A 14,073-nucleotide genomic window follows, 5' to 3' on the forward strand; every position below is an offset into this window, starting at 1 on the left:
AATGTCAAGATCATTTCATTATTTCCTCTTTGTGTGTGTGTGTGTGTGTGTGTGTGTTTTCTTATTTATTTTGTGGTAGCATCCAATGGTACCAACTGGGAATGTGCCCCATTATTCTCAGTACTATATAAACACAAAAATGGATGTATTTTGGGTTGTAAAGATGTTAGTGATCTCCATGGCTACATCTAGACTGGCATGATTTTCCGGAAATGCTTTTAACGGAAAAGTTTTCCGTTAAAAGCATTTTCGGAAAAGCGCGTCTAGATTGGCAGGATGCTTTTCCGGAAAAGCACTTTTTGCGGAAAAGCGTCGGTGGCCAATCTAGACGCGCTTTTCCGCAAAAAAGCCCCGATCGCCATTTTTGCGATCGGGGCTTTTTTGCGGAAAACAGTACTATGCTGTCTACACTGGCCCTTTTGCGCAAAAGTCTTTCGGAAAAAGACTTTTGCCCAAACGGGAGCAGCATAGTATTTCCGGAAAAGCACTGATGATTTTACATGAGATCGTCAGTGCTTTTCCGGAAATTCAAGCGGCCAGTGTAGACAGCTGGCAAGTTTTTCTGGAAAAGCTGCTGATTTTCCGGAAAAACTTGCCAGTCTAGACACAGCCTACGTGTGTGGAAGGGGGCTGCCATGTGACTCAGTTGTCAGGATGGGGCCTACAGTTTGTAGTATGATTCTAAAAGCTGAGGGATTTGTATCAAATGGACACAAAACAAGTACTGATGTTGAATGGCTTTTCCATTATAATGGCAGAATTAATTCAAGCTATTCAAGTATTCTTTCTATGTTTCTGACATAGAGCAAGTGAGGCATAAATTGGGAATTATGAAGAATGGTAACTGTTATCAGTTATTTCATTACATATTCTTATACTCTTTCACATCTTCTCCCACAAAGCTAGATGTGTGATTTTTTTCCTAGAGAGATTAGGAAGGCAGGATTTTAATAAAGACTGGGATGTAAACAAGTGCCTTTTTTCTCTTATTCACTGCAGCAGTAATCAGCACTTTACTTTTCAGTTGGTCCATGCACAGCTTGGTTTTGGTGTCTAAAATCTTGATTTTTCTTCTAGTAACATTTCTCGGGGGAAAAGATCATGATTCTTTTTTACTCTTCATTTGTTAAGGCAAAGCACAGAGTTGCAATATTCACATGCATGCTATTTAAGTCCCATTAATTACTTCTGTCAAAGGCATAGATGAGAAAACGATTTGTTCAAAACAATTCAAGACTACATCTCCTATAGCAGTCAGACTTCCCATTTGCAGGAGCATAGAAGCAAACTTGCCAGCCACAACACATGCGAAAAGATATATAACAAGCACCAATGGTAGCTAACACTGACGCAACTAAAGCCTAGAATCCCATGAATTTGGCCAAACTTCCAAGGAGAAAAAGTTATCCAGTAATAAAGGTGAGGAAATCCCATGAGTGCTTTCAGTTCATGCTTTATTTCATGGAATGAGGATCAAGATACCTAGGATATTACCAAGAGTAGGACATACCATACGGATATCCTTTAAACCAATCAGGACTTTTCCTTCCTGACACAAACAAGCATTTAAATAAGCAGGTGTCAGAGCTGAATCAAAACAAGAGTGGGCTCAACTGCTGAGATACCAACTTAAAACCTTCCCCTTGGAGTCTCCAAGTATAGGAATTATGACAGCAATTGCTACTGAGGTGATCCTGAGATGTCCTGGGTCAGTGTGAGGCTTGGCATTGAAGACAACTTTTATAGGAGTAGGCCGGGAGCCAGACCCATTGCAGCCCGTGGAGTAGCTGGCAGGACTGACCGACTGGCGGGAGCAGCCAGCGGACTACAGGGCTATGTCTACACTAGCAGCGGACTACAGGGCTACGTCTACAGCTGTTCTTCCGCAAAAACTTGCCGGCTGTCTACACTTCACGAGCGTTCTTCCAGAAGTAAATTTACAGTACAGCATTGGAAAACAGGGCTTCTTCCTATTGAAGAAGCAATGTATTATTTGACATGCCTATAGGCTCTCAGTATAGACTTCAGGTTTCATCACAGTAGAAATAACTAACAAACAAATGGGCTGTGTCTAGACTGGCCAGTTTTTCCGGAAAATCAGCCGCTTTTCCGGAAAAACTTGCCAGCTGTCTACACTGGCCGCTTGAATTTCCGCAAAAGCACTGACTTCCTACTGTAAGAAATCAGTGCTTCTTGCGGAAATACTATTCTGCTCCCGTTCAGGGAAAAGTCCCTTTTGCGCAAAACTTTTGCGCAAAAGGGCCAGTGCAGACAGCTCAGATTTGTTTTCCGCAAAAAAGCCCCGATCGTGAAAATGGCGATCGGGGCTTTTTTGCGCAAAAGCGCGTCGAGATTGGCACGGACGTTTTTCCACAAAAAGTGCTTTTGCGGAAAAGCATCCGTGCCAATCTAGACGCTCTTTTCCGAAAATGCTTTTAATGGAAAAGTTTTCCGTTAAACACATTTCCGGAAAATCATGTCAATCTAGACGCAGCCATGTAGTTAATGGCTGTGTTTCAGAAGATCATTTGCAGACAAAATTACAAAACGTATAGAGACTTAATATTATTATTAATTCTTCTCTCCTCATAATGTATATCATGGTAACACTCACTGAGGATCAAGAGATAGGTGTGTTGGACAGTGAAGACACACATGCCTGTACTAAAGAGCCTACAAATCTAAATAAATTATAATGAATGATATAATATACAATTACTAACCTATATTTAAAAACACTAATTTGCTCTTGTGCTTAATTACACATGAATTGGTAGAATTAAAAACAGTGGTAGTTTTTTAAATGCGGTAATTTAGTCTTGAACTGGACTAATATCCACAAAAAAACTCAGTTTGTCAAGGTATTAAAGCATGGATATCACTTTAAGCACATGTAGAGCCACATTAAAGTCAAAGGGACTTATCATGCCCTGCAAGTGAAGCAAATGTTTTATTAAGTACCTTGCTCAATGAGGGCCTAAATGGGCCCTGAAGCAAAAGTTACTAAGGGAAATTAAAATATATCCTTTCTGATTTTGTATGTTGCTCTTATTTATTGTAATTTGGAAGCAGATGCAGATGTACCCTCTCTGGAACCATTTGAATGGTTTGTACAAATGTGTTTGTATTATTTATGTTATGTTAACAAATCTTCACATAAATTAGAAATGAAAAATAGTAATATTTGAAAATTGAATTTTTTTTCTTTTTCAGTATTCCCCTCTTCTTTTGCTCACTTATAATGGTCCTTTATTCCTTATTCTGAACAGATTACTGGAGTTTAGAAGACCTGTATCGTGAGTTGGTAAAACGCTATGTTGATATTATTGACAGACTTCCAGGGAGACGACCAGATCCCGCTACTATTGAAGGTTGCTCACAGTTAAAACCAGATAACTATCTCCTAGCTTGGCACACACCATTTAATGAAAAGGGTACAGTATTTTCTATCTGTTATATGTTGATTGTTAATAACATTTATGTTAAAGTGAAATATCTGGAAATTAATTATTTTCTCCTGCCACAATACAATATTAGTATTGTAACAATCCAATCCCAAGTGATGAGCAAGAAATTTATTTTATAGGGCACTATGTACTTTTATAAATCAACTCTGGCCTGCTTACCATCTAGTTAAAGAAATTTTATTATTGGCCTCATGCTTCTGGGTCCAGATTTTTGTCCTTGAACTTCATGTTTATTTTAAGGAATATTTTCTCCAGTGTTTCTGTTTTTGTTACTATAGTTTTTTTTATATTTTTAATGGTGCCATTGAAAAAGACAAATTGTTGAACTAGCAGTTGAGATAGATAACCTTTTAAATGTGACTCTTCATTGGTGGGTAAAAGAGAGATCTTAATACAGTATATTATCTTCATTCAGGTAGATAAAGCATAAAACTCCCAAGACTATTTTTTTCTTCACTGATAAGCCTACCATCCTTCTCTCTCACACACTCATTTGAAGTTCTTTAGGACTATTTAGTTTGTACACTCCAGTTCTTCAAGGTCAAATAAACTATACATTTAGTAACATATACACAGTTTAACCTTGAAGAACTGGAGAGTCACTTTATTGTCAAATGAAACAGTCACAGTCACTAAAATGTAGTACTGTATCCAGACACATAACACTGTGATATGACACTGCATCAACACCACTCAATAGCATCAAATATTGATGCAATATCATATCCAAAACACTGCAGTGCAATGCCATCATTGGGGTTTTTTTTGATGTTTTTGTTTGGTTGGTTGGTTTTTTTTTGCCCTGCTGCAGTCCACCCACTTCGGCATGAATGGCTCCTCTCTCGTGCGCTCAGTTCCTCGGAACAGTGTTCAGGGACTGCTGGGAGGGAAGGAAAGTAATCCTGGCAGCTCCGATCCACATACTCCTCCTGAGTGTCAGGGACTGGGCAATGCCCCTGTGATGGGCACTATGCATGTTCTGGTTGGTTTTAAGCTGAACTTAAGGAAATTCAAATTCAGTGGGAGACTGCATATCTGGCCCTGAGAAAGCTATATCTCCTTCTCTAAAAACAGAGTCCCACAGTTATTATATACTTCTCAGCTTTCTTCTCATGCTGGAAGTATGGTTCTTAGGATGCCTTAAACTGGAATTCTGTAAAATGAAGACTGAGAAGATTTTAAGGACAGAAGGGACTATCATGATGGTCTAGCCTTACCTCCTGCAGATGGCACACTATGGGACCTTGCCCATCCACTCCGGTAATTGATCCCTAACTTTTGTTGGAGTTACTGAAGTCCTCAAATAATGGTTTAACAGCGCCAAGTTACAGAAAACTGACCATTTACACTAGTTGAAATCTGAAAGTAATGTGTGCCCCATGCTGCAGAGGAAGGTAAAAAAACTCAAGGGTCTCTGCCAATCTGACCTGGGGAAAAAATCCTTCCCAACCTGAAATATAGTGATCAGTTAGACCCTGAGCATGTGGGCAAGACCTCCAAGCCAGATAGCTGGGAAAGAATTATCTGTAGTAGCTCAGAGCCTTCCCCATCTAGTGTTCCATGATCATCCATTGGAGATATTTGCAGTTAGCAGTCACAGATGGATCAGTTACATGCCATTGTAGGCCATCTCATCATATCATCCCCTCCATAAATTTATCAATCTCGGTATTGAAGCCAGTTACGTTTTTTGCCCTCCACTGCTTCATCTTGTATTTTGCCAACTATTGTAAGAAATACCAATCTATATATTTCAGGGAGGATTTTTTTTTAATCTTGAGACAAGAGCACAATTTAATTGAGATGAGGGATTCCCTATACACAAGGCTCTTAGTTTCTTCATGAGATTAGAAGAGTCCAGGGGAGCTGAAAGTCTGGTGATCTGATTACTCTTTCAGATGAGGTTAGATCCAAATTCTTGATTTCTTGTGGTCATTCTAGAGTGTCTAATTTTTGCAGAAATTGCTATGTCAGCCTCTATGTCCTGGACCAAACTGTAGAGTAGGTAACTACTTACTGCCAACATAAATTTTGTGTGCTCAACTTCCTCTAGATACGGTCATCCTAGTCACGACTAAACTGTTGTGTACTGTTGCTGTACGCTGTCAAACAATGGCCATATTCTGTTTCAGAGGTAGCTGAATTATATTAAGGGATGAAGTTATTCTTGCATTATAGATGGAACTGGCAGTGTCACTTGTAGTTAATGCTGCCTAACATTTTCCATTGTTAGACCCTGTTTTCAGTGACTCTTAACCTCACTAAGCTTTAATTGTTCAGGCTGAAATTTTTATGTTGAGATTTTTGAGGAGGGGAAATTAATTTTTTTAAGGCTTCAGCAAATATGGTTCAGCTGTTGCTACGAGGTAACAGGGAAATATGTTGGTTTGCCTATGTAAAAAAAATTCTCATAGCCATTTAATTGAGAAACTCTGAGCCATCCGTGCTCTGGACCAAGGACTTAAAATTAGACAAGTCACCTGGTATCACAGATGTACCTTTTGCTGTCACTGTGCCAATACACCCAAAATAAGTCTTGTTAGAGCTTGGCAGCTAAATTCTCCAAGCCTCTTTCTGCACTGAGCATGTTCTAGGTCAGGGCTGCAGGCACGGATAGAATCTATTCCTGTAGTTTACACCACTCAGCTGCTAGAGGCCATCATGACAGCAGGGAATGGAAGTGAAATGAGAGACTCTCTCCCCCTTAGTCTCAATGACTCCCCCTAGTGGTGCCCATATCAGCTTGAAGGAAAAGAAGCATACAGCCTGAGGCCTGGTCTACACAGGGAGTTTAGGTCGAACTTAGCTGCATTAGGTCAAATTAAATGTAGAAGAGTGAAAAACAGAAGGGGGCCAGGAGTGGTGGACAGAGAGGGACTGGAACAAAAGGGCACATCCCTATGGGACAGAGCAAAAGAGACTAGAACCACTAGCATACATTCCCTTCCAGAACCCGGTAGAGAACCCAGCATACATGGGTCTCAGCATTGCTCTGTTATCTAGAAAACAGCTATGAAACTTGACAGCAAGTGTTTGTCTCATCCCCATGTAGTGGCTCATTCACATAGAAGATTACAACCAACTACTGTTACCTGCAAGTTCAAGTGGTAAAACAGTTTCCTGTGGATCTAAAGGTTGCAAATATGGTGATGGGGTCAATATGATTCAATTTGATCCGTGTCTTTGCTTTTTTTTTTTTTTTAAGAACATAGAAAATGATATATTTAAAAAGGCCCATGTTAGAAAAACACTAAGGTTGCAAAGGAAAGCATTCAGAAGTTAAGAAATGCCAGAATTCGGGTTGTCCATGCAACCTTTGTGCATGTACATTGTGATGTGGTGTCACCTGGGCATAAATTAGACTTGTCCAGTGACTGAGGCTGTTGTCCATGGCACCCCAACTTATTTATTGCAGAAGGTGTATAGTGAACAAGCCAATAGACTGCAGCAGAAGAGAATGGATAGTCTCATGCTTAGGGCAGTTGAATGTTGTTCTGGAGAATTCTGTCCCTCCCTCTGCAATAGAGTTCTAGGGGTATGTCTACACTACCCCGCTAGTTCGAACTAGCGGGGTAATGTAGGCATACCGCACTTGCAAATGAAGCCCGGGATTTGAATTTCCCGGGCTTCATTTGCATAAGCCGGGTGCCGCCATTTTAAAATCCCGGCTGGTTCGAACCCCGTGCCGCGCGGCTACACGCAGCACGAACTAGGTAGTTCGGACTAGGCTTCCTAGTTCAAACTACCGTTACTCCTCATTCCACGAGGAATAACGGGGCTGCCGACAAAGGGCTTTCATGTCGACAGGGGGAACGTCCAGACTAGCGGCGAGCCGACAAACAGCTGATCAGCTGTTTGTCGGCTCAGCGCGGCAGCCATGTAAATGTAAATGAAGCCGCGATCATTTAAATCGCAGCTTCATTTACCTTTGCCTACAACCCTAATCTACATGCCTCTGCCGACAGAGGCATGTAGTCTAGACACAGCCTTAGAAAAGTGCTGCAGGCAGAAGAAAGCAATGGTCAGGGAAGCTCTAGTGTGGGTGTTTGCTGTAGCAGAGGGAAAACTATGTATCTTCTCCTTCCTCAGCCTTCAGGAAAAAATGGAAAGGTCTTTTACTATGTGTTGTATATGACACTGAACCTTTTGCATGTTCTGGTTAAAACTTGCCCTAGGAAAAAAAATACAGAACTAAACTTGAACATTTGGCTTGTTTAGTGCTTCCCAAACTATGTCTAGTTTATACTGGACAAGTCACTTAAACCAAAACTTTCACAGTGTTTATTAATTGTGTGTTCCTCAAATTCTGGGTGCCCAATCTGAGACTTCTGGAGTCTAATTTTCAGAACTACTGAGTGTTCACTGAAGTAGTGGGAGCTTAGACTAATCATATTTAGTGCTACAAAGGTACTCTGAAAAATTAGGCCCTATAAATAAACAATTTGAAAGATTTGCTTTCCATACAATGTTTTTGTGCTTTTCCATTTCTCCTACCACTACATTCAATATTGGCAACAGGAAAAAGCAAAGGAACTCGGGTGTCAGCCAAGACTGAATAGTGACTGCAGAATTTTTGAGTTAATGAGGGAAAGGAGAGAACACTTATTTTTGTGCACCTACAGGACTTTTAGTGATGTCCATACAGGACTTTTAGTGATATCTATAATGAGCTATCCTTATCACATGTAGGGGCAAAAATCCACAAGTGAAGGAGGCTTTGAAAACTGTGGTACAAACTGTGCAACTCAGTTCCCTCAGTGTTATCTGAATTAACAAAATATACCTGTTTCCAATGTCTGTCTACATTTTATGTATAATTATTTCCTTTGTAAAGCCTGCAACATTTTTTAATGTAGGTTCTGGATTTGGAGCAGCTACAAAAGCCATGTGCTTAGGTATGAAATACTGGAAGCCTGAGAGACTAGACACTCTTATTGAAGTGAGCATCGAATGTGGACGAATGACTCATAATCACCCTACAGGTAACATCCACTGAATTAAAATTATTTGTCTGTAATAAGTATGTCTGGTTTTCAGTTTAGAACAAACTAGTGCAGCTCCCATTAGCTCACTTGGTTGAACTACTGCAGTATATGCAGACCACTCCGGTCCTGGTTGGAGCCTTTTGCATCCTGTGAGGTATTTGTTCAGTACCAGGAATTCCAGGTGAAGGTGGGAGACCCCATTAAACACCAACAGTAATAACTAAAGGATTTATAGGTTACTATTCTGATCAAAGTGTCACAATTTCACATTTATACAGATGACCTGATCTATGAACATGTAGATATATCCTTCAGAAGACACTGTTTTTCTGTGAAAGGGGCTTGCCATATCAGATTGTTAGCTATAGATGTGAAGAGAAGTAAATTGGATTGTTTCCAAATCCATGTGTTTGAGGAAGAAATCAAAGACTTTATCTAAACCAAAAAAGTTTCATTTGTTTGTACTCTGGAAGTTCATATTTACATTTCTGTACTACTTAAATAGTAAGGGCACATCTACACAGCAGGGCTAAAGCCGAAATAAGCTATGCAACTTGAGCTACGTCAATTGAATAGCATAAGTTGAAATAGCTTATTTCGGCTTTTGGCACTGTCTACACAGCAGGGAGTCTGAGGAAGAGCATTCTTCCTCCAACTTCCCTCACTCCTCATAAAATGAGGGTTACAAGAGTCAGAATAAGAAGTCCTCCAGCTCGACATTATTTTGACATTATGTCGAAATAACTGCTTGCTATATAGATGCAGACTATGTTTTTAATAAATCTAGTGACACCAACAACATATCTAAGATTACAAATCACATATCAGGGCTTCATTATTGTATTCCTAAATTAATGGAACTGGTTGCATTTTGTACTGTTTTGTTTGGATGTTTTATGTTGACCATGTCTTTAACAAACATACAATCCCCACCAGTGAGTGGCATGCTTCGTATTGCACCTTTGGGCTCTGTCTACACTGGCGGCTTCTTGCGCAAGAACACGTCCACACTGCCATGTGAGAGATGTGCATTTACGCAAGAGCATCCATGGCAGTGTGGACGCTCTCTCGAGCAAGAAAGCTCTGATGGCCATTTTAGCCATAGGGCTTTCTTGTGCAAGAAACCCATGCCACGTGTCTACACAGCCCTCTTGCGCAAGAGCTGTTGCGCAAAAAGGCTTACACTTGTAAAAAAAGAGCGTAGCTCTTGCACAAGAAACCCTCTTTTACCGCACTGTACTGTAAATCTTCTTGCGCAAGAGTGGGAGGGCAGTGTGGACACTCTGCTGGTTCTTGCGCAAGAATGGCCATTCTTCCACAAGAACCCACCAGTGTAGACATAGCCTAGCTCTTTGATCATGCTCTTAGGAAAAGTCATTGTGTGGAAAGCAGAATTATGTCATACTCAGGCCCCCTCTCTGAGAATCACAGAGGCCCAGGCCAGTTTGAGTTTAGCTGCCCCAGCCCCCCGGTGGTATCTAACTTTACATCCACAGGATCATACTAAAACCAAAAGAATATATGAAAATGAACACTTGAGACATTTATTTATTAACAATTAAGTCTTTATACCAATAACATGTATATTAATAATGTAACTTTAGTTGTAAATTTCACAAGCAAAACTCTTCATTTTAGGAATGCTTTTCTGGCTTTGTTGTGTGCAAACTCGTTTGTAATAGAAGAAAATCTAATTTATGTGTAAGATCGCTGTTAATGCTAAGCATTGTGAGCCCATTCAAACACTCTTGTCCCATTGTAGATTGATGATAGTTCTTTACTTGTTTTAACACATTAAATGTGCATTCACCTGAAGCCACTGATGTAGGAAGACTGACAAAAATATGTAATGGAATTGTGATATTAGGAAATACAGCTGAGAGGCCAAGATCAAATATTTCTTGAAGCAGTTCATTTGGCTTGCAGTCTGATTTAAAGTTGGTGGAATGTATATATTTCAGGAAGATGATCTCATCACAAAGATCTCTTGAAATTTCATTATTCTACTTTGTTGAAGCTGTTCAGCTGCTGAATATAGATCTTCCTCACTTAGGTCTCTGAACTCCCAAAGGAATCCAAAAAGGATACAAATTTGTTGCAGTTACTCAAGTCGACATGTGAGACCAGATTTGATGGAGTCAATAATAACAAAAATTTACTCAATAGTGCTTTTCTGCATCAGATTGAGATGTTAGGTTGCGATTGGTAAAACTCAGATGAAATGTCAATACCCTGTGCTACTGATTTGGAATCAGAAAAGATTGCATCCCATTGATCACAAATCTTTTGAATATCTTTAAGAAGTCATTCAATGTTATCTCTCTCAACATCTAATGTAGCATTGTCTGCTTCAATTACAAGATTAGTTTCATGGATCATTTTTAGTAGCGTCATCCGGATGTATGACATTAAAATGCATTCAAATTTGGATGTATACTTCTGAATTGACATAAGCTGTCATAAGCAAACCTGTGCTATGAGAGTAAGAGATTCAAGCTCACTTAAAGTCTTTCTCACAGAATCCAAATGCTGTGCAACTGGTTTACTGCCATCACTTCATACTGACCATCTCATTGTCAATGTGTTGTGAAGGGAAACAGGCAGATGCTGCTTCAGAATTTCCCACTTTCGAGGACTGCTACTGAACAGCTTGTACATTTGCTAGATTGTGCCAAAGTATGTGATTGCTTCCTTGCATGATTCAACACTATCACCATTAACAAGATTTAGTGTGTGGTTGCCACAACTGGAGAAAATACAGTTTGGATTTTGGTCAAGAAGGACTGCTTGTACTCCATTGTACTTCCCAGCCATATTGGATCCATTGTCATAGGCTTTACCATTGCAGACTTGAAAATTTAATTTGAAGTCTTCCAGAATTTCTTATACATGAGGTGGATTTCTTTTCCAGTTTTTTTGTGTGTGTGTGTGTGAAATTATCAAATAAAATAAATTGTTCTTCAATTGAAACCTTTGAACTTCCTGCAATTTTAACATACTAAACAACCAAGGTCATTTATTCTTTCTGAGAACAGTCTGGAGTTGCATCGATAATAATTGAAAGGTACTTCACATGTTGTATCTCTTCAAGAATTGTTGTTTGAACAAATGTCAATAAGCTCATTTTATATTCTGGTAGACAGAGAATGGACTTGCATTCATTTTCTGCTCTCTTGTGACTCACGGGTACATTTAACATGGCCTGACAAAAGTAGGTCATACTTGCTAAGAAGTTCAGGTATACCAAGAAAGTTTCCATTTGTAGGGTCACCATTACATTGACTGGAACCAAACAAAGCCAATTCCCGTTCAGAAAGAAAAAGAATGACATTCAATATGCGTTCAAGGAGTTTTTTCCACTTATCAGTTTCTGTGTTTATTTCACTCAGGAATAAGTTTTCAATTGAACTGTCAGCTAGTGCTGCTCTACTAACTGATTTCCATGTAACAGTGATCTTTATGAGATACTGAAGTTTCATGTGTAGGTATTTGGTCTTTCAACTTCCTCCAACCTCTACTGATGCTCCAATCGGATGCAGTACTGATGCATTTGAAGTATTACTGTTAAAAATGAAACAGGGAACACTGTACAGAGCCTGTTTTTCCATGCTCCAGCAGAGCTAGTCTCTTGTGTAGATCTTTCCATTTGGAAGACGTTTTTGTCAGTAGACGAGTGGGAAAAGCATGATTTTCTGTATCTTTTGGTATATTACTTTGAATCTGAAAACAACTAACTTTGAGAAATGACTGCATTTGAGCAACACTGTTCTTATCAAGAAGTCCAATATCAGGTTCTGATGTCACTGTTGTTACATTGTGTCCTGTGCTAGTCATAAGTTCTTGCTCTTGCCGTGCAGCATTCCTTAGGTCCTCATTTTCTGCCTGCATAGTCTCTAAATCGAGTGTACATCCTGTATCTATCTCTACTGTTGGCATTTCTGTGTCGTGATTAATGACCTGCTCATTATGTGGCATTGAAATGTCATTTGTGGGTACAAAGTTTTCATCATCAGAACTGGAAGTGTCACTATCAGTATGGTCACCATCTAATGTCTGAGGCATCTTTTCTACAAGAAATCATGTTGTTGGCTTTAAACTCTTAATTGCTGCTTCACTCCTTTGCTTTTGCCATCTCTTAGGGCACGTCTAGACTACATTTTAATTTCAAAAGAAGATATGCATATCTTCTTCTGATCACTTTTTTGAAAGAGGTGTTTTGTTTTGTTTTTTGAAAAAGCAAGCAGTCTAGATGAGGTTCTTTCAGGAAAAAAACTCTTTTTTTGAAAGAACCTGTAAACCTCAATTTTTGAGGAATAAGGCCCTAATCCAGCAAAATACATAAACAAGTGCTTAACTTTAAGCATGTGAGCAGTACCATTGATTCATATACCTGAAGTTAAGCATGTGCTCCAGGGCTTTGCATTGGAGCTTTAATGTCTACAATTAGCCTTATTTAAAAGTTTGTGCTCAGTATTGTGCTGTATTTGAGAACAGTTCAAAAATGCCACAAGTAGATAAAAGAAAATAAGCAAGTAATGCTCTCACTCAGCCAACATTGCAAGTGTTTCTTAAAAAGAAAATATTATCTTGAATACGGTGAAACTCTGTAGATATACCCCACAGACTACTTGCGCAACTTCCTGTTGAAAGCAATTTGATCCCAAAACAAAATAGGAAGAAACTTAAGTAAATATTACAGTAGTGTTCACAGTATCTGTGAAGAATTGATTTAGTTACTCAAAGTAAAATGAGGAAGAATCTGTATTACATCTAAAATTCTAACCAGTCTGCAAGCTGAATGACTTTATAAACAAAGGGATTTAGAGTGTAACTGAATTACTTGGTCCGTGTCAGTTGTTCCATGTGACGTGAGTTAAAGATGTTAAATATTGTATGAACACGATATTTATTTTGGACATCTACATTACTTTCTGTCATGTTATACCACTGAGAACAGAAGCTCCTTCATACATGAAATATGTCATCATCCACTGAGCAGCATACTTCAGCCAAGAATTTTGACATATCAAGTGTCAGCCTGTTAAACAGAACGACATAGGTCAGACAGATTTGCTAAACCATCCTAGAGATATGAAACAGCTAGTAGTGATTTACCAAGGCTATGCCAAAGATGTTTTATTATCATTATCATTATTATCAGGGCTTGACAAACGGCGGCAAAATCTACTCGCCAGCCCCGCACTGTGCATGCACATGTGCGCGCTGCTGGTGAACGGGGCGACCGGCTGAAATCTACTCGCCACGGGTAGATTTACTGATTTGTCGAGCCCTGATTATTATTATTAGAGTAGAAATGTTGCTCACATGTTGGTAATTAATATTATGTGTTAATTTTAGGCTTTTTAGGGTCCTTTTGTACAGCTCTATTTGTATCATATGCAATACAAGGAAAACCACTTGTGCAGTGGGGAAGGGAAATGATGAAGGTGGTCCCGATGGCTGAAGAATATTGCAAAAAGACCATTCGACACATGGCAGGTAATGCTCCTAAACTACAATTTTTTTTAAACACCTATAAAGGCACCCATTAAACTCTGCTGCTCAATCTCACCATTTTTGTTATCTTATCCATTACAAAGATAGCTTCCCCAATTATCACC

The 14,073-nt window shown here is 39.3% G+C and overlaps 1 protein-coding gene across 2 annotated transcripts in view; it reads left to right on the forward strand.

Moving 5' to 3' along the window:
* The window catches only part of ADPRHL1 (ADP-ribosylhydrolase like 1), a 37,147-nt gene that overhangs the window by 8,285 nt on the left and 14,789 nt on the right, over nucleotides 1-14,073 (forward strand). For both annotated transcript variants that reach the window (XM_014581507.3, XM_006138938.4), the window contains exons 2-4: nucleotides 3,270-3,434; nucleotides 8,324-8,449; nucleotides 13,811-13,951. In XM_014581507.3, the coding sequence (XP_014436993.2) occupies nucleotides 3,270-3,434; nucleotides 8,324-8,449; nucleotides 13,811-13,951 (432 nt within the window). The remainder of the gene's footprint in view (nucleotides 1-3,269; nucleotides 3,435-8,323; nucleotides 8,450-13,810; nucleotides 13,952-14,073) is intronic.

Source organism: Pelodiscus sinensis, chromosome 1, assembly GCF_049634645.1.
Source record: "Pelodiscus sinensis isolate JC-2024 chromosome 1, ASM4963464v1, whole genome shotgun sequence".
Taxonomy (NCBI): domain Eukaryota; kingdom Metazoa; phylum Chordata; order Testudines; family Trionychidae; genus Pelodiscus; species Pelodiscus sinensis.